Source organism: Panthera tigris, chromosome E3 (assembly GCF_018350195.1).
Source record: "Panthera tigris isolate Pti1 chromosome E3, P.tigris_Pti1_mat1.1, whole genome shotgun sequence".
Taxonomy (NCBI): Eukaryota; Metazoa; Chordata; class Mammalia; order Carnivora; family Felidae; genus Panthera; species Panthera tigris.
The window spans coordinates 34,032,595-34,056,605 of NC_056675.1; the positions used below are offsets into that span (position 1 = coordinate 34,032,595).

At 55.9% G+C, this 24,011-nt stretch overlaps 2 protein-coding genes and 1 long non-coding RNA gene across 10 annotated transcripts in view; 2 read left to right on the forward strand and 1 right to left on the reverse strand.

The window, feature by feature from the left end:
- The window catches only part of USP7 (ubiquitin specific peptidase 7), a 64,868-nt gene extending 54,784 nt beyond the window's left edge, over window positions 1-10,084 (forward strand). For all 5 annotated transcript variants that reach the window (XM_042972567.1, XM_042972568.1, XM_042972566.1 and 2 more), the window contains 17 exons: window positions 227-357; window positions 1,066-1,200; window positions 1,671-1,772; window positions 1,938-2,043; window positions 2,779-2,871; window positions 2,960-3,027; window positions 3,356-3,456; window positions 4,282-4,435; window positions 5,174-5,241; window positions 5,688-5,796; window positions 5,887-5,964; window positions 6,767-6,867; window positions 7,903-8,002; window positions 8,713-8,832; window positions 8,943-9,014; window positions 9,143-9,233; window positions 9,471-10,084. In XM_042972567.1, the coding sequence (XP_042828501.1) occupies window positions 227-357; window positions 1,066-1,200; window positions 1,671-1,772; window positions 1,938-2,043; window positions 2,779-2,871; window positions 2,960-3,027; window positions 3,356-3,456; window positions 4,282-4,435; window positions 5,174-5,241; window positions 5,688-5,796; window positions 5,887-5,964; window positions 6,767-6,867; window positions 7,903-8,002; window positions 8,713-8,832; window positions 8,943-9,014; window positions 9,143-9,233; window positions 9,471-9,577 (1,736 nt within the window). In that variant the 3' untranslated portion in view covers window positions 9,578-10,084. The remainder of the gene's footprint in view (window positions 1-226; window positions 358-1,065; window positions 1,201-1,670; window positions 1,773-1,937; window positions 2,044-2,778; window positions 2,872-2,959; window positions 3,028-3,355; window positions 3,457-4,281; window positions 4,436-5,173; window positions 5,242-5,687; window positions 5,797-5,886; window positions 5,965-6,766; window positions 6,868-7,902; window positions 8,003-8,712; window positions 8,833-8,942; window positions 9,015-9,142; window positions 9,234-9,470) is intronic.
- A 6,164-nt stretch (window positions 10,085-16,248) lies between these two features.
- LITAFD (LITAF domain containing) lies at window positions 16,249-19,770 on the reverse strand. Of its 4 annotated transcripts, none has more exons than XM_042971511.1 (4): window positions 19,566-19,770; window positions 17,821-17,922; window positions 16,516-16,660; window positions 16,249-16,345 (listed from the first exon to the last, which is right to left on the reverse strand). In XM_042971511.1, the coding sequence occupies exons 1-4, from the start codon at window positions 19,768-19,770 to the stop codon at window positions 16,279-16,281; spliced, it is 519 nt and encodes a 172-aa protein (XP_042827445.1). In that variant the 3' UTR covers window positions 16,249-16,278. The 4 variants fall into 4 exon arrangements, with proteins under 4 accessions (XP_042827445.1, XP_042827444.1, XP_042827447.1 ...); XM_042971510.1 differs by having other exon boundaries at window positions 16,249-16,387; XM_042971513.1 differs by lacking the exon at window positions 19,566-19,770 and adding an exon at window positions 19,315-19,557 and having other exon boundaries at window positions 16,249-16,387.
- LOC122234577 lies at window positions 19,708-21,372 on the forward strand. Its single transcript, XR_006212412.1, has 3 exons — window positions 19,708-19,787; window positions 20,799-21,018; window positions 21,295-21,372. It is a non-coding gene; the product is annotated as an uncharacterized LOC122234577 (long non-coding RNA).
- Window positions 21,373-24,011: the final 2,639 nt, after the last annotated feature.

Below are 24,011 nucleotides of genomic sequence, written 5' to 3' on the forward strand. Positions count from 1 at the left end.
TGTGCCACCTGCCCCAGCACGTTCCGCGCTCTGCCTGTGCGGCCTCACTCCCGACCTTCGCAAGCAAGCTGGACGGGGCCGTGTGGGTTTTGATGCGGGCTCACGGTACCAAGTCATTTCCCCCGAATCAGTTCCGCTCCATTTATGGCGACGCTGAATGGGGGCGCTCTCAGGAGGGGATCCTAGAACCCGCGCAGAGGTAAACGCGGGCACATTTGTCGTGCAGGTGAGGTTTTACAAGCTGTCACCGACCACGATATCCCTCAGCAGTTGGTGGAACGACTGCAGGAGGAGAAGAGGATCGAGGCTCAGAAGCGGAAGGAACGGCAGGAAGCCCATCTCTACATGCAAGTGCAGGTCAGCACCCCCACTCCCCGGGCGGGACCCGCGCTAGGCCTTGCTTCCGGAACGCCGTGGCCTCGTCGGGGGGACTGCTACCTGGGCACGTGTGCTCAGTTTCCCTGGCCCTATGGGGCATACATTCCAGCGCAGGCTGAGGGCTGATGTTAGACGTACTCAGACCCCCAGACACTGGGCCAGGGGGTGGATGAGAAGCACCGAGGGGTCAGAGGGGAACGGCGTCAGGCGGGCGAGCTCCTAGTGGGAGGTGGCCCTCCAGGCCGTGGAGAAGCTTGGCCAGTGGTGGGGACAGAAAAGAGGGCTGGACGGAGAGGTGAATTTCCGGGTGGTGTTGGCTCATGGTTTGGTTGTGATACCAGGAAACGGGCGTTCCTTTTAGCGAGTTGATTGCCGGGAAAAAGCCACCAGCTCGCATATCCTGGCGGTATGCTGTACGGAGACTGCCAGGCAAGCGGGTTTCCCGCTGGTGCTCACGGTCAGTGGGCAGCGGCTGTGTGGAAACGGAGGCGTCTCGATTCTGATGAAACCCCTGATTTCCTCCGGTCACTTTGATGCTTTTCTCCTTGGGTCTTCTGAAGAAGGTCCTTCGGAGCAAAAGACTAGCTGTTCTCAGCATACTACTCTTGGAACTTTGTTTTGGCTGGGGTGGTCGCGTGGCATTTATGTATTGTGTGGAAAGTGTTGTGTTTGCTTGTGGCTTTTCAGATAGTTGCCGAGGACCAGTTTTGTGGCCACCAAGGCAATGATATGTATGATGAAGAAAAAGTGAAATATACTGTGTTCAAAGTGTTGAAAAACTCCTCACTGGCTGAATTTGTCCAGAACCTCTCTCAGACCATGGTGAGTGCCACCCGTTCTGGGGGTGGTTATTTTGTTCTCCCACGTTCTCCTCCCTTGCTTATTTAACTGCACGGGATCAGATCGGGCACCCAAGCCCTGGAATACTAGGAGCCCTGAAGGGTGAGTCTTGGACCACATCAGCAGGGAGAGCTGTAACTGTAATATAATCCTAGAATCAGCACTTTCATATCGAATTTTTTGTTACATTTTTATTATTTTGAGAGAGAGTGCACACATGGGCAGGTGAGGAGGGGCAGAGGGAGAATCCCAAGCAGGCTCCACACCGTCCACACAGAGCCCGATGTGGGGCTCGAACTCAGGAACCATGAGATCATGACCTGAGCTGAAATCAGGAGTCGGACACTTACCGACTGAGCCACCCGGACACCCCCGTATGGAATTAAAATGTGAGCTGCTTTTAATTACTTTGGTTTGCTTTTCTCCACCACCCCCCCACCCCCCCTCTCCAGGGGTTTCCACAAGATCAAATCCGATTATGGCCCATGCAGGCAAGGAGCAATGGAACCAAACGGCCAGCGATGTTGGATAACGAGGCAGACGGCAACAAGACGGTGAGTGTCGCGGGTGCCGCCTGTCCTGATGGGGGTTTGTGGAGGCCCCGCCTGCGCGCCAGCGTGCCTTACCTGCTTCCTGCCCACTTTGTGGGTGGTGGGCGTGTTCTTCACCCTCACACAGCCGCTGACACAGTCTAAAACCAGCCTCTCTTTTGGAAATAGATGATTGAGCTCAGTGACAATGAAAACCCTTGGACGATATTCCTGGAAACCGTTGATCCGGAGTTGGCCGCCAGCGGAGCCACGTTACCCAAGTTTGACAAAGATCGTAAGTGTCCTTGGAGCGCAGAGCCGGCTCCCTGGACCACCGTCTGGACACACAGGGTCGGGCGTTCTTCCCTGGCAAAGAAACCGGCCCTCGGCCCCCTCCTGTGTTCGTGCTTCTTGGCAAAGCTGGGTGGGCCCCACCGGCCGCCGGTGGCTGGAAGGCACCGGCCGCGTTGAGTCCTCCTGTTCCACTTTTGTCTGGGCCCATGGTTTGCCACGTGCCTGACAGGGGCTGTGACAGCGCTGGGCCTGTAGACTCTCCGCCAAGGGCCGGTCCTTAATAGTTGGGGCTTTGCGACCCGCACGGCCGGTGCCGCCCTGAAGCGGCCGCAGAGAGTGTGTGGATGGACGGTTTGGCCGTAGGTTTACACAGCAGGTGCCTGTAAGATGCTGGGTGGTTCTTGCTACAGACCAGGCTGTCCCTTCCAGCGAAGACACCATATTAGCATATTTCCATGGCAACGCTCAACCAGCTTGTTATACCTGTTCTGGAAGTGTGAGATTCCTGATGAGTTCACTGCCCTGGCTCCCAGCCTCACTGCTTCAGATTAGTGTTACCCGGGGCCTGTTTGGAATGATGCTGTTGACCTGGGAACGGGGCTAACCCTCACCTGGAACAATTGCTTTTAGGCTCTATAAGCCTTCCTTTAGGATGCCACTAGGCTTACTGTTAACATTTTTAAAACATTGTCCCGAGTGTTAAGATCCTAACAAAACCTGTTTGTTAATCTTATAGATGATGTCATGCTATTTTTGAAGATGTATGACCCCAAAACGCGGAGCTTGAATTACTGTGGGCACATCTACACACCAATATCCTGTAAAATCCGTAAGTCCTTGTTGTGCCGACCTCGGAGCTGCTTTTGTTAGCGTGCTGGCATGTTACAGCCTCGGATTCTTTGTTTTCTTGAACCCAGGTGATTTGCTCCCGGTTATGTGCGACAGAGCGGGATTTACCCAGGACACTAGCCTTATCCTCTATGAGGTTTGGACGGCGTGTTTTTCCATAATCCACGTATCTTGGGTGGTTGGGGGAGGGCTATCTTTGTTCATTTTGCTGGCCCTGAGTTCACTGTTCTGTGAAGTGTGCAGCTCAGTGGTGGGGGCCTCGGGTGGTGTGGAAGGGAAGTGACTTTCCCTCATTTAGGCCCAGTGATTATTACGTTTTTATGGGTATTAGTATTTCCCTTAGCGTTTCACTTATGGAAAATGTAGGGCTGAGAGTACTGAATATGCAGAAAGTGCAGGCGGTGTCTGGCCATATTACACATAAGGAGATGTTGAATTGTAACCATTCATCTCTTTTCCTGTAGGAAGTTAAACCGAATTTAACAGAGAGAATTCAGGACTATGACGTGTCTCTTGATAAAGCCCTCGATGAACTAATGGATGGTGACATTATAGTGTTCCAGAAGTATGTACTTTTTGAAGGACTTTTATTACTTTGTATGGGCATTGAGGTTTTTCCATAAGCCCTAGAACCAGGAGACAAAATTGCATCTAGACCCCAAGTTAAATTTGTATCTGAGATTGTGGATAGAGGCCGACCTTCTCTTGGTTTGGGGACGATGGGCAGTGAACCTCTTCCTCATTTAACGAATGCTTTATTTCCGAAGAAACGGCGTAGAGCAGCAGGGTAGCTCTTAATGGGGTGGCAGAAGTCTTTACGGAACTGCACGATGGTTTTCCTTCCCTTAAAGCATGAGGTTCCCCTGTGTGCACCTGCGTGCATAATCCGTTCAAATCGGTGTGCATTAAAACCCTTGGGGCTGCTGGGCTGCTGTCGTGATCCCTGGTCTGAAAGTAGCCTTTTCCCCTGCTCTTGAAGGCTTCTGTTTGGAGGGCCAGGCAGTAAATAACCTAGACTTAGCGACTCCCCAGCCCTGCTGCTGGAGCCCGAGAGTGGTCGCCCGTCCCGTCCGCTTCTGGTCAGAGAGGAGGCTCTGCCCTGAGGCGCTTGACCCCGAGTCCACTGTTATTTCTGTATTGAGACGAGGGGCAGAAGGCAGCCAGCACTAGCACTGAGCCGACTCAGGGCACCCCTCCTGTGCCATCCTGGCTGCTGACCGGGGTGCCCGGGACAGACTGTGGCACCCTAAAATGCGAGTCAGAATTTATGTCTACACTGATTTCTGTCTGTGTCACTGTGGTTTGGGAAGATGATGCCTCCCCCCCTTTAACCAATACCCCTGGCCTGGACTTTGATTTAGTCTGCAAACTGTTTTTTTCCTCCCACTAGGGATGACCCTGAAAATGATAACAGCGAGTTACCCACTGCAAAAGAATATTTCAGAGACCTCTACCACCGTGTTGATGTCATTTTTTGTGATAAAACAATCCCTAATGATCCTGGATTTGTGGTTACATTATCAAATCGAATGAATTATTTTCAGGTATTTGATAAATGCTCTTTTCCCTTCATATTCTACAGCAGAAAGACCAAGTTGTTTTTAAAACCGCACTTGTTGAAGGCTATTGGATTTGGTTCTGGAAGGAGGGCCTCAGCCCTGCAATGAGGAAGTTCTTGATTGAGGGGCTTGGCCCTGGGCCAGCGGCTGTTCTTTCCCGAGACCCACCCCGCCCTGCTCCCCCCACACCCTCCCCACACCTGCCCCACATCCCTTCTATCCACCCCACCCCACGCTGCACCCATCCGACCCTGCGCCCACCCCGGCACAGTTTGGTTTCAGAGATGATAGTCTGAACAGCATCTTTGCTTCAGTTACAACATGCCATTGGAAAATAAACCTGTAGACCTCACCATTAAAAGTTAAGAGCTTGGGGCGCCCGGCTGGCTCAGTTGGAAGAACAAGTGGTTCTCGGTTTCAGGGTCAGGAGTTGAGCCCCGTATTAGGTGTAGAGTTTACTCAAATAAACATACCAAGAAAAAAGGGGAAAGACCCTGTAACAGCTGACTTCACCAGTGTGCTCCCCCCATGAGGGCACACTGGGGAGTATCATTTATTCCTGGTAGGTGTCAAAGGTTCAGGCCGTTTAAGTTCAGGCTGTTCGTTTCATACTTGCGTAAAAACATCAGGTAAATGGTTTCAGTGGTAAGGTGTATACGCAATTCTCAGTTCATCCCTGAAGGAGACTTCCTTTCTGTCTGTGGGCCCCTTCCCTCCTCCCAGGTTGCAAAGACAGTGGCACAGAGGCTCAACACCGACCCCATGCTGCTCCAGTTTTTCAAGTCTCAAGGGTAAGCCGCGGTCGCTCGCTGTTCTGTCTGTCCCGCATGCCGTCCCTAGTCCGTCCAGACATCGTGGAACTAACTCTGATAGGTTAACACCTGACATGCCCTCACTTAGTTTCCGATAGAGTCATCCGCACGCATGTCCTGACCACACTCCTCCTGGACGTCAGACTAATTGGCGGCCTCATCCAAAGCCAGACTCACTGTAGATACATTGTCAGCACATCTCCCACACGTCCGGCCGGGCTGCCCCAGCCAGGCTTGTGCGTGCCGGTGGGACAGCCAGAGGGACGTGGGCCTCGGGAAACGGGAGTATCAAGGGAGGCCCCGTGCCAGGCCCAAGTTCAGGTGTAGGCGGAAGGCCGGTGGTTTGCTTTTACTCACACTCACGGGGATTTGGTGTAGGCAAATAACCAACAAGGCATTTGTTTATGTGCTGTTTTCTTGTGCAGTTATAGGGACGGCCCAGGTAATCCTCTTAGACATAATTATGAAGGGACTTTAAGAGATCTCCTACAGTTCTTCAAGCCTAGACAACCTAAGAAACTTTACTATCAGCAGGTATGAGCCCGAATTCATGTAACTGTGGGTCATGAAGAGAAGGTTTGGGTTTCGTGGAAGCACATCTGACGGTCTCTCTTTTCTTACCAGCTGAAGATGAAAATCACAGACTTCGAAAACAGACGAAGTTTTAAGTGTATATGGTTAAACAGCCAGTTTAGGGAAGAGGTACGTTTTTTTTTAACGGTAGGAAGTTTTACTTTTATTGGCGTTTAATGTTTCTGTCTGTCTAGCCCTCGAAAACTAAAACAACAAAGGGAAGGTGTCAGAGGCCCTCAGTCCCCTCCAGCCACCACGACTGGAGCATTTTCAGTCGGGGCTCTAGCTGCTTGGCCCAAGGCAGTATCCTTCTGGAACCCCGGCTGCCTCTGGGCCTCCTCAGGTGGGGCGGGTGCCGGGGTCTGCCATTGCTGAGGCTGGTTCTGCACGGAAGGCAGGCCCAGCCCGCCTGCACGTGGTGGTTCTAGAGAGTCTGGCCCGGCTTGGACCCCGGTGTTTTCGCCTTTGTAGTTCCACCAGTCTTGAAGGCGCATGTAGGCCACGTGCTGTACGCGTGGTCCTCTGGTGGAATTGACAGGCTGAGCTACTCCGCGCCTCCTCTGGGCCTCGTCTGGGCTGTCTGACTGTCACGTCACCGTGCTGGATCTGGCAGGCGGGGGAGGGGGGTGGCTTTCCGTGGGGTTTCCTGAGGAGCTGTCCTGTGAAGGGCGACCTTTCTGTATCAGGGTTGTTTCCTAAACTCCTCTCGGGTCCTAAACACCTCTGGGGTGGGGTGGGCATCTCCGGTTTGGGCAGGTGGGCACAATTCACGTATCTGGAGCCCTCGGGGTGGGGCGTCGGTGATGTGGTGGGAAGCTAGAGACGACAGAACGTCCCTTGCCATTTTTTCCTTCCTCGAGGAACATGGATGTGTTGTCACAGACCTCTTATGTTTTCTTGAAAGCATCGATTTCCTCCGGTCCTTTCCTAGGAAATAACACTATATCCCGACAAGCACGGGTGTGTCCGGGACCTGCTGGAAGAATGTAAAAAGGCTGTCGAGCTCGGGGAGAAAGCGTCAGGGAAACTTAGGCAAGTATTTCCTGAAGCTGCCGGCAGGCCGCGGGGGCGTCACCAGACCACCCGACACTGGGACCCGCGTACAGTATTGCACACCGGCTTTCAGCCCGTCTTCTGTGGCAGTTTATAGACCTTTCATGATGGGACCCCCCCCCCGCCTTTTTCTTTGGAGAGCAAGAGAGAGCACAAGTGAGTGAGGGGCAGAGAGAGAGAAAGAAGTGGGGCCCACATGGGGCTTGTGCTCACCCGATGTGGGACTCGAACTCCTAAACCGTGAGATCATGATCTGAGCCGAAGTCAGATGTTCAACCACTGAGCCATATTTTCTTCTTTCCCTGTCTCCTGATTATTACTAAGCTATAGGAAGAACTTGAGATTCAGGTGGAAAAGCCACTCGGTAAGGAAAGGGTGCAAACGGATCAGCCAGAACTGCTGTTGGTTGTGCGTGAGGAATCAGGGCGCTTCTGAGCCACGTAGCCGGTGTTGAGGCTGAAGTCAGAGGCCCCCGATTGACGAGCAGTGTTCATTTCAGAGAGTTGACCGTTCTTACCATGGGGCCGGACAGGCGCTCGCAGGACAAAACAGCCCTTGGGGCTACTTGGTTCCTGGAATGTTTGCTCAGTGATGTTAATAAAAGAATGAGATCTTTATTCTCTAACGAGCTAGAGAGAGAAAGAGCGCAAGTCTGGCCCCACTTGGAACCATTGCGGGAAAGATGTGCCTGGTTTGGGGAGACTTGGTCTCCTCCCTCTCCGTGCCCAAATGCAGCCGCATCCCCTCCAACCGGAGCATCCCCCCCGGCCTTTCCTTGAACCACACGCTCCAGGGGGACCACCGACTAGTATTCTGTGCCGTGTTCCCTGAGGACGCCTGCTTGGGACATTCCCAGTTTTTAACAAGGAAAACCATAAGCAAATGTTGATAGCTTCGTAATAAAGAATTTCTCTGTAGGGGAACTGCTCATCAGCCCCTTTTCTCCCGTGGATTGGTGTGGCTCACTCCGTGCCTCCTCCCCCCCCCCCCCCCCCCCCCCCCGGTTCTGTGCAGGCTGCTAGAAATCGTAAGCTACAAGATTATCGGCGTGCACCAAGAAGATGAGCTGTTGGAATGCTTGTCTCCGGCAACGAGTAGAACGTTTCGAATAGAGGTAACGGCCCTCGTGGGCGTGGGGCGGGGTCGTGGGGTGGTGGGACGGCCGCTGGCGGCGGATGCTGCTTCAGCTTTGTCTGCGCGCTGGGAGAAGTGAGCCCTGCAGTTGATTCTGTTCTTCCGGCTGCTGAGAAGTTAACGTTGCGTTGTGAGGAAGTACACACAATGTGCTTTTTCGCGGTAGTCGTGGGGAGTGCATACGGCTCAGCTTCCGGAAATCCGTTGGCGCGTTGAGCGGCCCTCCCTGCCCGTCACACTTGCCTGGTGGCCCACTCTGCTGAGACGCTGTCCCTTCACGTGCAGCTCTGCCCTCCCCCCCACCTGCCCTCCCCTCGGGGGCTGGCCTCTAGGTGCCCGTCCACAGGGGATCCTAGGGGAATTGTCCCCAGATGGGAATTCTCGATGTGCGCCCCCAGGCAGGTCTGCTCAGAAGCTCTGGCTCCCTGCCCAGTGTGGAGCAGCTGAAGTGTCCACAGTGACCAGAGTCGCACGCACTTTGGTCGCTGGAACCCCAGAGTTTCCTGCCGACACGGAGATCCCTTCCAGCTCTGAGCTCCCTGGTTCTAACGAGACCCAGACACGGCGCTGGGCAGGCGTGGGACCCCGCGGCCTTGATGGGCAGTGAGGCGGGCAGACGCAGTGTGTGTCCGCGTGGACTGCACCGCCCGGCTCAGTGTGCGCTCCCCCCCCCCCCACCCCGCGTCCCAGGAAATCCCTCTGGACCAGGTGGACATAGACAAGGAGAGCGAGATGCTCGTCACCGTGGCGCACTTCCACAAGGAGGTGTTCGGGACGTTCGGGATTCCGTTTCTGCTGAGGATCCACCAGGTGAGGCCGGGGAGGTAGGCTGAGGGCCGCTGCCAGACGTGAGGTCCCGGGCGCCACGCCGGGGCTTCTGCCGCGGGGGAGTGCGCACACGTGTCCTTTACCCTTCGTAGGGCGAGCATTTCAGAGAAGTCATGAAGCGGATTCAGAGCCTGCTGGACATCCAGGAAAAGGAGTTCGAAAAGGTAGGCAGGACTCCCGGGCCGCACGCCGAAATCCTGGCTCCCGCGGTGGCCGGACTTTGGCCGGGGGGGGGGGGGGGGGGTTTGCTGGCCCCCGGGGCTCACGGAGGAGTGGCTCTTCTGTCTTTCAGTTCAAATTTGCCATTGTGATGATGGGCCGACACCAGTACATCAACGAGGACGAGTATGAAGTGAACCTGAAAGACTTTGAGCCCCAGCCTGGTAAGAGCCCTCCCGTGGTCAGAGACGCGGGCAGCCCTGGGTCCCAGTTCCTTCTGCGAGGCAGGGAGGCGCAGTGCGTGACCCATGGGTTCCTCTAAGACGCATTCAGGGTTGGCGTGTCGGTGGCTCTCCGGCGTGTGCTGGGAAGCAGCGGGGGGGTGGGCATTGCACTGGGCTCGGCCCCGCTTCCTCGCCGTCTACCCTCGGCCCTCAGCCCTGCGTCTCTCTCTCCGCCAGGTAACATGTCTCACCCTCGGCCTTGGCTAGGGCTTGACCACTTCAACAAAGCCCCAAAGAGGAGTCGCTACACCTACCTGGAAAAGGCCATTAAAATCCATAACTGACTTCCTCACCCAGTGCGTGCGAGGCGAGGGGCCGTGCGTGGGTGTGTGCCCCTTTTTAACAGCCTAGAACTTTGGTACACGCGCACCATCTGAAGTCTTCAGCAAGAGGATTTGCTGCTGATGTTAATTTTATTTTGTTGAGGCTGTTCCGTTTGGCTTCTCTGTATCTATTGACTGCCCTTTTTGAGCAAAATGAAGGTGTTTTTATAAAGCTTGGATGCCAATGAGAGTTATTTTATGGTAACCACAGCGCAAGGCAACTGTCAGCGTAATGGGGGAGAAGAGGTGAGGGCCACGCGGCTCCGGCTCGAGGCCTCTGGGCTGTGTCCAGTCGGCAGAGGCCTGCCTGGCTGCCTTCCTGGGGTCGCGGGCGCCAGCCCCACAGCTGGTCTTACGTTGAGGCTCGTCTGACGTTTTCCCCTCAGTTCTACTTTCCAACCTTTTGTGTGCATCTGTAAAGGCAAAACCGAGAAACTCACAACCTAATAAATAGAGCTCTTTCCTTCACTGCGTGTACTGTCCCCCTTCCTCGGTCCCCCTCCCCCTCCCCCCGCTGCCCGGGTCTCTCGGTAAACGCGTCTCAGTCCGTCAGCCGCTACCGTCCTTCAGCCCGTGTGCAGCGTGGACGCCCCCGAGTGTGAGCACGGTCCTGGCGGACGGCCCGGGCCCCTTTGGTTCGCTTGAAAACGCTGTTCGATACAATTGAGTTGTCAGGCTTGCTGCCTGTGGGCAGACTGACTCCACAATCTCAGCAGTTCATACAAGCAGGTGAAAGAATTCTCAGTAGAGTTTCCTCGGAACGGAACAGACGGAACAAGAAAAGGAGAGCCTTTTAGCAAAGAGGGCATGCTCACTAGTGGTCAGTACGCTGTTGACTTTGTAAAAAAAACAAAACAAAACAAAAAAAACAAAAAGAAAAAAAAAAGAAAAAAAACCAGAGAAATGAAATTGTATATTTAATGAGTGAACATGTATAATTCACCGCTGGGAGGAGGTGACTTTTTGTTGGGTGCATCTAAGTGACTCTTCACTGATGTTGATATTCATTGTGTGTAGTTTTATTTCAGTCCCAGCCTCGTTTCCTCTTATTTTGGAGCTAATGCCGGCTGCGTGTCTAGTTTTGAGTGCAGTAAAATAGAATCAGCAAATCACACTTATTTTTCATCCTTTCCCAGGATTTTCCTTTCTTTCTGTAGCATCAGTGTATACCAACTCTTCCTGTATATTGCCTTTTTGCTGGAAAATGTTGTATGTTGAATAAAATTTTCTATAAAAACTGGAAATCAGTGAGTGACGTGGAGGTCAAGGGGAGACTTCTGCTCCCCCTGGAGGTCTGTGTTCCCCCTGCTGTCGGGGTTGCTCGTGGATAGTCCTGGTCGTCCGGGGGTTGGATTTCGCCTCTTCCAGGTCATGGTCAAGCTCGAGCAGTGGAAGGTTTCCCGGGAGGAAACTGTTGCCCACATCTGAGGACCAGAAGCATGCCGGAGCCAGCCCGGCACGACTTTGTCTGCAGGTTTCCATGGCCCCGTGCGCGTCTCCGCTCCCCCGGGACCTGCCCGCTCCGTGCCCTGCGAGAGTGGAATCTGGGCAGGCCGGCGAGGCTCTTTCACCGTGTGTTTGACTCTGAGCATGAAAGAGTTGGTCTTTTGTTTGAGGTTTGGCCGTGGGTTGGCTCTAGTAGGATAGCTGGATCGGTATTCTCCCTTAAGTTACCGAGTGACTGCCTGTCGGAAAGACTGGTGATGTGGACATACGCTATGCTTTTACCTCTCCATTCCCTCCGAGCTACAGGGTTCGGCGTCTGGGCTCCTAAAACTGATTTTGGGGCACGGGGTGGAACCCAGCCTTTCAAACAGCTCACTCTAAGCCCCGAGGACGTTCCCATCTATTGACAGCCATCAGAGTTCGCAGAAGGATGAGTCCCTTGGGAACCATAACGCGACCGGAATGAGGGGCATGGCCATCGCACGGGACCCGTACGTGGGAGCCGTGTGCAGAGAAAAATTCGAGCGTCCCAGGGTACGGCATGTGCCATTTTCTGTAACGGCTGTTCTTTGTAGGCAGCCATGCCCTTCCCGCTGGGGGACCAGTCGCCTTTCTCTAAGAACTTCCAAGTCTGCTGCCTCGGGGACCCCCACTTCCAGCAGGAAGGGGTGCGCGTCTCCTGCGTGTTGCCAGAGCGGTAAAAAGCGGAGTCTTGTGTGCATGGCGCTGAGAGGTGTGGCTTTGGGGCTTTGGTGCGTGACACCATGCTGGGGTGAGGCCCCCCGCAGCGTGAGTCCGTCGGGGTGGGGGACCCCAGACCGGATCCCTGGGACTGCGTGGTGGATCCTCGTCCGGGGCTCCCCCCCTGCACAGCTCTGTGCTTGTTCGGAGGCACGCGGTCGTGGTCTGCTTGGTGTTTAGGATGGGGACACATGAGCGTCGTGCTGGAGTCCCCAGCAAGAAGCCGCAGCGTGGGAGAGGATGGCTCCGGGGGCCCCGTGGTGGTCTCGGGGACAGTTACCGAGCTTTGCTGCTGGAGCCTGGTAGCAGCCTCGCGCCATACCTGAGCAGATGAGCACGGCAGCGTCCGGGGCACGAGTCCAGGGGGGAAGGAGCCGTCGGAGAGGCCGCGTGACCACGAGCCCGGGGCCAGGCCTTGCCGGAAAACACTGCCAACGCGGACACGCACCTCGGACGTCAGCACGCCGGAACCAAGGGCCCCACGGACTTCTGTGTGGGGCTCCCGCCTTTCCCTCCGTCTTGCCGTTTCTGTCCTGGCCCGGCCCTGTCCAAGAGCGCCTCCTGCCACGGCAGAAGGTTCTGTGCGTGGCCCAGAGGGGTAGCCGCAACGACGCATCCCTGCCGGACGCCCGAGATGTGCCGAAGCGGCTGAGGGGGCGGATTCGTAATTTCCCTTAAGTAGCCGCGTGTGGCCAAGCGTCTACCCTGTTGGAGAAAGCCGCTCTAAGCCGATTTTCCTCCTGTTCGGTAGGGGTCGTTCCGGTGACTGGCTCACGCGGAGCCTGGACTTAACGTAGAAAACCGTGGCAGGTTTTCCTGGCCTTTTCTTGCTGGATCCATTTACCGGATGGGAGCAAAGTCAAAGACCAAGCTTCCTGAGGCCTTTGCCTTGTCCCCGGGGGAAGCAGAGCCTGTGCGGACCCGTCCTTCCCGCCTTTATCTTTGAGTGAGGCTTTGAAGCCAGGCCCGTGGGGGTTTTAAGAGCGGTCCGGGCAAGATGCAGGGAGGGCCCCCACGCGTCTGACCCGCCGACGGATGGGTGGATCCAGGAGTGGGCCTGTGGGTGCTGACGCCACGATCTGGCCGCAGTCGGTTCATGTTCACAGACGTGATCGGATGTTGGGAGGGAAAGCCACTCCCCAGCCCCCACGGTGCTCATCTGCCCGCTTTGCCGGCACCGAAGAGCCTGTCCCTTCAGGCTCGCTTTGCAAAGTCCGCCTTGCGTCAGGCAGGCGGCACAGACGCGTTTGAGCCGCATCTGCAGCCACTTTCAGCCTGAGGCCTCTCCACACCACCACCGCCCCTGGCCCTCCTTGCCCCTGCGCGCACAGCACGGCTTCGCCTGGGTGCCCACGCCCCCCATCCCGCCCCGAGTGCTCCAAGCTCCCTCCCGACTACGCCCAAGAAGCCCCACGCCCTGCGGCCTGGTTCTGGGATAGGGCGGGGGGGGGGGGGTCCCTGTCCCGTCTCTGGGCTTTAGCCCAGATTGGGGGCAAAGGAAGCTAAGAAAACTCAGGCGCTCTTGTAACGATCCTCACTGTTCACTGTGCCCTGCTGCCTCTGGGCCGCCTGGAGTAGCCAGGGGACTTCGACAGTTTGTGCCACCTGGCTGGGGTCTGGGCTCGCCTGCTGGAGAGCTGGCCTCAAGACCCAGACTCTGCTGGCCTCGGCATCCTGCTTTCCAGGCCCTCCCAGCTGGCCCTCCTGGGTGGAAGGAGCGGGGCTGTGGGATCCCAGGCTGGGGCCTCCCTCTGAGCCCTGGGCCCTTCCGGCCATGCCCCCAGGTGGCCCTCCAGGAAAGGTGTGCCCTGGGAGAGTGAGGCCTCGGGGCCCCACACCCCAGCCTGACCTTCAGCGAGATCTCGGAACAGGAGTGTGGCTGGGGGGGCTCCCGTTAAGGCGGCAAGTGTGGAGGCCCTGGGAACACGGGGCCAGTGGGGAGAGGTGAGGCGCAGTCACACAGCACTTAGCCCAACGGTTGCTGGAGGGTGCCGTGCGGCTGGACCATCATAGGTTTGGTTTTTATTTTTTTACTATTTTTTTTAACATTTATTCATTTTTGAGACAGAGACTGAGCATGAGCAGGGGAGGGGCAGAGAGGGAAGACACAGAATCCCAAGCAGGCTCCAGGCTCTGAGCCGTCAGCACAGAGCCCGACACGGGGCTCGAACTCACAAACCACAAGATCAGGACCTGCACCGAGTTGGATGCCCAACCGACTGAGCCCCCCAGGGGTCCCTCATAGGTTTTAAAAGAAGTCGGAAAGTCTGGATTTTCATCGTGAGTCTGCCAGTCAAGTCCCTGAACAACATTTTCTTACGGTGGGCAGGCAGTCTGAGTCAGAAAGGACCGGAGGCTGGTCTGTGATGTCACAGTCGGGAGGCGGCCGGAGCCGTGCGGGACCTCGAGGGCATCCCGGGGACCCACCGCCTTTAAAGAAAAGTACTGTGGGGGCTGAGCCAGGCTGACGGAGGAGGCCCGAACACCGGCACCCTCTGACGCACCGCGAGCAGTGTGTTTGCCACGAGAGGTGCCTGTCCAGGGACTGATGCTCCCGTCGGGACCCATCTGGGAATCACAGTCAAAACCAGCAAGTGCCCCGGTGATCATCGTGGAATCCGTGGAATCGGAACAAGGGCCTCGAGGCGAGTTCACCAGATGCATCTGGTTCTGGCTCAAGACGGGTCTTGGCTTCCTCAGCAGAGCCAGGCGCGCCGGTGACCATCCCCATGTGGCTTGGGTGCCTCCGCGCAGGTGCAGAGCTCCCCAGAACCGGAGATTGGCTCGGTCCCGGTGAAGACGTCCCCTGGGTACTGGCAGCCGGGAGGCCTGCCCTGGCCTCTCAGGGATCATGTCCTGCCGTGTTTGAGCTGGCACAGTCTCCTTCAGGCGTGGACCCAGGTGGGTGGCCACCTGTGTTGTCTACCTGGGCCTGGGCCTCTCTGTCTCCCCGGGTTCACCTGGCACCCCTGTCCCGGCTTGCTGTATCACAGATAATAGACTGGCTCTTGGGTCCAGGGGCCCTATTGGGTCCGATGCTTCCGCTTTTTTTTTTTTTTTTTTAATGTTTATTACTTTTGAGAAAGAGAGCACGAGCAGGGGAGGAGCAGAGTGAGAGGGAGACACAGAATCCGAAGCAGGCTCCAGGCTCTGAACTGTCAGCACAGAGTCCGACGCAGGGGTCGAACTCACAGACTGTGAGATCATGACCTGAGCCGAAGTCGGATGCGTAACCGACTGAGCCACCCAGGCACCCCAGATGCTTTGGCTTCTAACCCTCAACACCTTGCTAAGATGGGTCCATTTAGGCGTTGAAATGGAGGCTCCCGACCCTGTAGCTAGCACTGAGTCGGAGGTCGGTGCTCTCCCTGGTTCTCCAGAGCATCTGGGGTGTGGGCGGAAAGCCACCTTCCCCTGGCATCTTCAGGGGGCTGACATTCAGATCCAGAGAAATCTGTCCCAGCAGGTTATATGCAGAGGGGCTCTCCCCTGACCTTGTGAGGCTTTGGGGAACTTCTCTGCCTGCTGACTGGTAAACTGCTCCACACACACACACACACACACACACACACACACACACACAACCTACCTCCATACCTTTTCAGGGAGCCGGGCCCTGCTGCCTCCAGTTCCTGGAGCAGGGAAACCCTCCTGCCTGGGCTTCCGCATCTATAGGATGCCGAGGGGTGAACATCACAGCAAATTTAGTGCAAATTTATTTAAGTAATCTCTATGCCCAACATGGGGCTGGAACCTACGACCCTGAGATCAGGAGTCAGTTCTGACTGAGCCAGCCAGGCACCTGGTTCTCTTTCTTTTCTGTCTCCTAATTCTCCTGCATTCTTCCCCCCTTCTGTAGGAAATTCACTTTAATTGAAAAGGTGGGTGAATAGCATTCATCTTGTTTTGCAAAATAAAAATCCCTTAGGGGGTGCCTGTAGAGATTACTTAAAAATCTTTAGAAACAAACAAATTCTCTTAGTTTCCTCCCCCCACCCCAGGGTTTCCCCTCCCCCCCACCTCATCCCCAGCAGACCCCATGTTAATTCAAGGGGGATCCTGGTCCTCGTCAGCTTGGGGCCTTTTAATGTCCCAAGCGTTGACCAAATTCTCGTGGATATTCGAGGCTGTGGATAATGGGGAGTGAGGTGTTCCCCCCACCCTGCCCCCAGCTGGAGGTACAGAGATGTTTTCAGATGCTGAAGCTTGAGCTGAGGGGAAGGGGCCAGGAGAGCAGGAGGTACCACGCCGAGGTCTCTGAGGGGTCAGAATGGCAGGCAGGGAGCCTGAGAAGCTGGTGTGGGGAGTCCCGCTCCCCACGATTCATTCATGTGTCCAATGCTGACCCAGCCCCCTAGCTGTGCCAGGAGGACAGAGGGCAGGCGCCTTCACCCCCTCCCTGGGCCAGGAGGGACCCCAGCAGGACAGACGTGAGCAGGCAGAAGTCACTCGGTGGACGTTTATTTGGTGGACCTTCACAGGCGGTGGTAGCAGAAGAGCTCTTGCTGGCACACGGGGCACGTGTGCTTCACGTCCATCAAGCTGTCCATACAGAAGGGGAGGAAGCAGCAGCCCAGGAAGCACCTGCAGCCTCAGGAGCAGCGGGGTGTGGGCCGGCGCCCCCCTCCCCGCGCCCCGTCCCCCAAGCCCAGCAGGCCCCGCCCCCGCTGATGCCCGGGCCCCCCACCCCCACCCCCCAGGAGGCCACTCACCCAAACACAAAAAGACCTGTACACAGCAGCCAGGTGAGAACCCCTGGGACCGGGGTGGTCACTGTTACAATGCGGTTCCCACAGTAGTGACATATGGACTGTACCGGGATGGCAGGGCCCATCCTAGGCATTCTGGTGAACAGAGCTGGGGACGGGGGGGGGGAGGGGGGGGCGGGGGGCGCGGCGCAACTCAGACCGTGGCCCTCTCCTGGCACTCCTGCAGCCTCTCCGTGCTCCCCTGTACACCCAAGACCCCAGGGTGGGCTCCAGCTCCCTCTCCCTACCCCGTTTCCCCCACCCCTGCTCCTGCTGGCCTGCAGGGCTCAGGGGCCTCTTGCTGGTCAGGAGAGACCCAGGGAATTTGGAAGCATCTCTAGGTTTAAACTGGGCCCCTTCAGCTCAGCGAGCTACCCAGGATAGCATACTCATCCAGCCCCTTTTAGGGGCGTCTGTTGGATGCTCTCAGTCAAAAGCTTTGATGCCCTGGTGAAGACGGTACAATCCAGAATCTACCTGCTGGCGTTCTTGTGTCGTCCTCTCGCGTTTGTACAGCGGGGCCAAAAAATGTGTTTAGATATCTAAGCCCTGCAACCACGTCTGCAGTCTCGGGTGTGCGGAGAAAGGGGGGCTTGGGTGGTGGCTGAGTTTGTGGTTAAGAAAACAATTCCCACGAGTTTTAGTGTCCTGGCCAAAGGCTCAGGGTCTGGTCTGCAGCCGTGAGGAGGGACTTAGGGGCCTCGCAGGCCTTGATCCCTCTGGGGTCCCGGGTGGGTGAGGGGTGCTGGGATTTGGAATGGACGGAGCCCCGATGTGCGGGATGCAGAATCCCCAGTTTAGCACGGAGCTAAGGAAAGCTCTGTGGCTAGAATGGGTGTCCCTACGGGCCTTTCCATTCTGCCCACTGGGAATGTGCAGAACAACCCTGCAGCTCCTGACCCTTTGAGACCTTTCTCGAGTATTCTGCATTCCTTAACGGGGTTGTGTAAAAACCCCCTGAAGCCCAGGCCCTACCCTGGGCAGGGGCCACCTTCCGCTTCTCTGGTTGCGGCCGGTGCCTCGCACTGCGGAGTCCAGGGGGTTTGCCCCACGAGCCTGCCCTGAGTGCCCACTGCAGACCAGCCCCTGCGCCACTCATTTCATGTTGGAGAGGAGGGGCTGTGGCCAGCCCTGGGGGGGTCACACGGCTCCCGGGGGGGCAGCGGAGAAGGACTTTCAGAGGAGGTGCTGTTGGGGCAGAATCTCGAAGAGTGGGGAAGGGCAGCCTGAGCCCAGGAAAACCGAAGGGGAAGGAACAGAGGTACTCACCCGGGTGAATGGCCGGGGGGCCTTGGACATATATTGGAGGGGGCCTTTGAACTCTTGGAGGCCAAGGACCAGGAGGAGGAGGGGGACGAGGACGAGGAGGCTCTTTGGGAGAGAGGAAGGAAACACAGCCTCAGACCCAAAGTCCCGCCACTTGCCAGGCGCTGAGCTGACAAGGTGGCCAGCCTGCCAGCCTGAGGGTATCACCCATTTTACAGGAGGGAAAGCCAAGGCCTGGAGGAACGAATGCCAAGGCTTGCGTAGCATAGATGGAGCAGCTGAGGTTTGAACACAGACGTTTCGGACCCCAATTGTGTCCTCACGTCCTAGAATGAAAGCTCTTCCGGGAGGCAGTACCAGGAAACTGAGGACGTAAAAAGAGCACGGGGCCCATGATCTCTTTAAAAGAAACAAAACATCGAGCATTTGTTGTTTACGTGTCAGACTCTGTGTCAGACGTTTTACACACCTGGCTCCATGGATTCTGGTGAAAACACCAGGGAGGTAACCGTGTGGTATTACTCCAATTTTGCAGATGTGGACACTAGGCTCAGAGAGGTTAACCAACTTGCCTGAGGTCCCCCAGCAAGCAGGTATGTGAATTGAGGATGCCCACCTCCCAAGGAGGAAGGAGCTCCAAGGCTCCAAGAGTGGCAGCGCTTCATTTGCTCCATCCCGGAAGGACAGTTGGGGCCACAGCGCCCTCGCATTCCTCCCAGCCTTCATTCCCTCCTGCCCCACAAGGGGACTGTCACGCCGTGTGCACGTGCAGCTTGCTCCCACCCCCACCCCCACCCCAACCCCAGCTCCCAGTGGTGAGCCCTATGCCAGCCCTGGAGTCAGGTGCAAGGCTGTCTGGACAGGGAATTCTGGGATCTGGAAGCCCAGTGTGTGGTCTGGGAGGTGGGCGGATGAGAGCCCCATAATCGTAATGACTGTGGTCAACGGATGGGGGTCCACATGTGTCTCTATGGGGAACCATGGGGACCTGCCCCTCCCAGGTGAGGGGCCTCGTGGCATAATTGGAGCTGCCTGGGATCCCCCACCCCCACCCCGTGCCTCTTCCCACAATGGGGGCGGCCAGGAAAGAGGAAGCCGCTCTCCGTTTTTTGCCCTCAAGTCTAGACTCTTGGGAACAGGAAGAGATTTCATACCCATCCGGTGCCCCCAGGTGTCCCACCTGAGGCTGGTTTTAGTACCCATTTTACAGGTGAGGAAACTCAAGGCCAGAAAAGAAGTATGCGGCCTGGAGCTGCCCGCTGCCTGGTTGACACTCACCCGACCCAGCCGAGTTAGCAGCCGTCAGCCCTACACCGACCATCCCTTAATCCTCTCAGCCGTTTTCCAGACGGAAAACGGATCCAGAGAGATTGGTGACTTGGCCCAAACCTCATCAGCAGAGCTGGGACCCCCCCACCCTGCCGCCCCATCCAGTCTGGGTTGTGTCTGGCCACGGGGGTGGGGCAGGGGATGGGAGGGACAGGCCGCACCGGATACCAGAGAGTCATTCGGCTTCTTTCTTGGCTTCTTTTTAACACTTTAAGAGAGGGCACAGGATGTCGGGAGGCCCCGATTTGTCCCCATTGGGTCACACAGTCCCCCAGTTGGTGGGGGACAGCAGGACGTGACGGTGGAGTACTGGATTCAGCCCCCAGCCAGGCAAGGGGACCCCCAGTCTCCTCTCCTGCTTCCCATGGGCGCCAAAGTCAACTGGTCACCGGGATGGCGGCGGGGGGGGGAACTCTCACCCTGGGAATGGTTCCATCTTGGTGTCCTGGACGTGTTTTGTTCCAGCAACGGTATCCCAGCAGCGGCGGGTTCCAAGCTCTGAGCAGCAGAGTGCTTATCTGGAGTCCCCATGGCGAGGCCTGGGTGCCCTTGGGCCAGAGTGCCTGCCTGCCTGGTGCCTCTCCCAGGGCCTGGCTCAGGTGGAACAGCCATTGTGATGTGCATCCTCACAGGGGCCAGAGGTGTGGGCTCTGTATGCCCTCCCTGCAGGAGGAGGGGGGACCCTCCCGTGGCCCAGCCTGAGGACCCTTTGGAGGCAACCCTTCTCCCACTGTCCTTCTCGGGTTGAGCCGAAACCAGCCCTGGGTTCTTGAGGGCGGGGGCGTGGGGACCAATCTGGAGCCTTAAAAATATGAATCTAGGCTGGGCTGCACCTGGTGGCTCAGTCCATTAAGCGTCCGACTTTGGCTCAGGTCACGATCTCCCAATTGTTGAGGTCAAGGCCCGTGTCGGGCTCTGTGCTGACAGCTCAGAGCCTGGAGCCCGCTTCGGATTCTGTGTCTCCCTCTCTCTCTGCCCCTCCCCTGCTCGTGCTCTCTTTCTCAAAAGTAAATAAACATTAAAAAAAAAAAAAAGAAATGGGAAAGGATGTATATAATTTCCAAGATGAAGTAAAGGAGCGATTTTTTAAATTCTTTGAAAAAAAATTTTCTTAATGTTTATTTATTTTTGAGAGAATGAGAGACAGAGTGTGAGCAGAGGAGGGGCAGAGACAGAAGGAGACACAGAATCTGAAGCAGGCTTCAGGCTCTGAGCTGTCAGCACAGGGCCTGACTCGGGGCTCGAACATACAAACCACGAGTTCATGACCTGTGCCGAAGTTGGACACTTAACCAACTGAGCCATGCAGGCACCCCGATTCTTTTTTTGTTTGTTTAATGTTTATTTATTTTTGAGAGACAGAGACAGAGCTAGCGGGGGAAGGGCAGAGAGAGGAGACGCAGAATCTGAAGCAGGCTCCAGGCTCCGAGCTGTCAGCACAGAGCCCGACGTGGGGCTCAAACTCGTGAACTGCGAGATCATGACCTGAGCCAAAGTTGGACTCTTAACGGACTGAGCCACTCAGGTGCCCCGGAACAATTTTTTTTAAAACTAAAGGTTGATGTTGAGGGAGATGGGGTGGAAGCACTTTCTCTTTAAATAAGCCTTGCTTTATAGGTTTGACTTTGGAACTATATCATTATTGTTACTAGTGTAAAAGGAAGCACAGGCAAAAGAAAAAAGCAACACCGAAAAACGGAAAGCAACGGAAAACAAACAAATGTGACTGTATATCAAGATTTCTTCCACGGGACACAGAGCACAAGCCATAAAGGGAAAACTTGAAAGACCCGCTTCATCAAAGCACCGGCTCTTCAAAAGGGGAAGAAAAAATGCTTAGCCACAGGCAGGAAGACAATATTTGCAGTACAGGTATCCAGACTGTAAAAGAACTCCAACTACTTTATTCTACTTTATTTTATTGTATTTTCTATTTTATTTTATTTTATGTTTATTTTTGAGAGAGAGAGAGAGACAGAGCGCAAGCGGGGGAGGGGCAGAGCAAGAGGGGGACACAGAATCCAAAGCAGGTCCCAGGCTCTGAACTGTCAGCCCAGAGCCGGACGCGGGGCTCAGACTCACAAACGGTGAGATCGTGACCTGAGCCAAAGTGGGACACTTAATGCCTCTCTCTTGCTCTCTTACCAGTACCTGTGGCACCAACACCCGAGATTCTTGAAACCTCCAGTTCCTGGGCCACCTGCCCAGGTGCCTGGTCTCCTTTGCCTCCACTTGGTGACAGCCCACCGTCACCTCTCCTGTGCTCCGGGGCAGGGTCGGGGGCACATCCCAGAGCCTGTCCACACCCCTGTATGTATTGGCATCTGAGATTTGATGTTTGCTGCATCCCCCAGCACCCGGCACGCAGAAGGTGCTCAATTAATATAGGTTGAATGTGCGAATGAACGAACGAATGAACGAACGAATGAATGAACGAGCTGTGTGCTCTAGTCACCCAGCCCACCCCACGTGACTTAAAATCCTCTGGATATTCCACCCCAAGAAACAGAGTCTGTGTATAGAGTTGAGGTTACACATCTCCGGATGGGGTTGGGGACAGCCTCCTTCTCTGGGAATTTTGAGGCCGGCGGTGTCCCTCCCGCAGGGTTGGGATCCGGGCTGGGGCCCTCTTGAGGGTCAATCAGCGAGGCAGCTGAGGGGCAGTGCTCTCGGGAGGAGGGGGGAGGGCGGGGGGAGGGGGGCGCATTGCGGCCACCACCACCAGGGGGCAGCACCAGGTTGCACGAGTCAGCCTGGCTTCCTCCCTCTGGATCTCTGGGGCCAGGATCTGGGGCTTGTGGGGTGCCCCCCGAGGCTGCTCCGGTGCCGCGAGCTCCTGTCCAGACCAGGCTGGAAGGAGAGACGAGCATGAGAGAGGGCCTGAGGCCAGCCGAGGCCACACAGAAGGCTGTGGTGGAGCTGGCACGGATACACAGGGTCCCACAGGGGAGCCCGGAGGCCTGGCTGGGCTCCTCGGGGACCTCTCTGTGGGGATCACTTCTCCACTAGACTCAGGGCTCTCGGACAACTGGTGTTTGTCTGGTTCCAAACTTTGCATCTCCAAAACAAGGCCTGCCATAGAGGAGGAAGTGGTTAAAGTGTGGGCTCTGTCACTCGCAGCTGTGTGACCCCGGGAGGGCATCTGCATCTCTCTGCAAAGTGGGTCTGATGATAACCCTTGCTGCCAAGAGAGTTCGGGAAATTTCATGAGACAGTTTCATCTTGTTGGCTGATCCTTGGTGCATGCCTACTTTCTGTTCTGTTCTGTCCTGCCCCGGGGGCATTTGTGCTTGCCCTTCCTGCCCCGCCCTGCCCCCCAATGCTCTTCCCATGAGCTACCCCATGGCTCATCAACATCATCAAACTCTCAGTTCATAAGCCGTTCCTCACGGAAGGCTGCTGTGGACCCCTGCCAGAGCACCCAGCCACCCTCTACCATAACCACCTGGTTCAACTTTTATTTATTTATTTTAATCAGTTACTTTTTTAATTGACATCCAAGTTAGTTAGCATATGGTGCTATAGTGATTTCAGGAGTACATTCCAGTGATCCATCCCCGGTGGGTAACACCCAGTGTTCATCCCAACAAGTGTCCTCCTTATGCCCTTTACCCACTTGGCCCATCCCCCACCCACAACCCCTCCAGCAGCCCTGTTTGTTCTATTTACGAGTCCACCCGCGTCGATTTTTAATTTTTTTTTTTTTTACATTTGTTTTTGAGAAACAGAGTGAGACAAAGCGTGAGCAGGGGAGGGGCAGAGAGAGAAGGAGACATAGAATCTGAAGCAGGCTTCAGGCTCTGAGCTGTCAGCACAGAGCCTGACGCGGGGCTCGAACTCATGGAGCCGTGAGATCATGACCTGAGCCGAAGTCGGATGTTCAACCGGCTGAGCCACCCAGGCGCCCCAACATGGTTCGATTTTGGCGACAGTTACCTCTGTCTGGAATTAACAGGTTCGTGTATTAGTTTACTTGATTATTGTGTTTTGCTCCTAAAATGTCAGCTCTGTGAGAGCCCAGACCTCATCAGTTTTGTTCACATGTGTCTCCCCCAGACCCTACCACAGTGCCTGGGACACAGTAGATGCTTAATCGAGATTTGTTGCAGGAAAAATGAATGAATGAAAGGAATCTGTGTGAAGTCCTTAGCTCCGTGCCTGGCATATTGAAAGTTTGCAATGAGTTAGCAATTAGTAATATTAGTAAGCAAGACAATAATACATTAAATAAGCAGAGTCATAAAAGCCAAGGTGGGAGGCAGGCCATCCTAGGAGCATATGAGCCTGGAGTTTTGGCAGCTGAGGGTCCAGGGAGCCCCACCCCCTGCCTCCGCTGAGGTCCTCCCCCGCTGTGTGACCCTGGGCATCTCACTCCCCCTCTCTGGGCTATGCTATCTTCTTGAGCAATAAGGCTTTGCAGCTGGGGCTGCTTAAAGGAAAAAGGCAATGGGACTCCCCCCATCTGCTTCCTGCCCAGCCTCTCTTCCCAGAAGGGCTCGGAGGTGATGAGGTGACGAGAAAGGAATCTGGAGGAATGAGTTCTAACTGTCACTCTTGTGCAAGTGTGGGGCGGGGCTTTCCCTGGAGCTCCCCCTGACTCCATCTGTTGGGTGGTGGGGAGCCTGCAGCCCTGGGCGGGGACTTGCTGGGTCAAATTGGGTCACCCCCTAACCTCTCTGGGCTGACTTTCCAGCTGTGCCACTTCCCTGTCGCCTCTTCTGCCCAGGCTGTGGTGAGCTGGGGGCTGGAAGAGTGTGAGGTGGGGTGCACCCTAAGCTCCGTTCCCTACTTGGGCGAGGAAAGGAAAGCGGCAGGAGGGGGGTGGTTCTTGTGCCCTGGGCACCCACGAAGGTCCTCTCACTGAT

Excerpts from the sequence above, each read along its gene's own strand:
- LITAFD (XM_042971510.1), bottom strand. The coding sequence starts at position 19,770 with ATGCACATCACAATGGCTGTTCCACCTGAGCCAGGCCCTGGGAGAGGC. Across the intron at positions 16,661-17,820 it reads CCCCCCGGCCATTCACCCGG|CTCTGTTCACCAGAATGCCT; the intron begins GTGAGTACCTCT and ends CCCCGTCCCCAG. Across the intron at positions 16,388-16,515 it reads ACAGGTCTTTTTGTGTTTGG|GTGCTTCCTGGGCTGCTGCT; the intron begins GTGAGTGGCCTC and ends CTGAGGCTGCAG.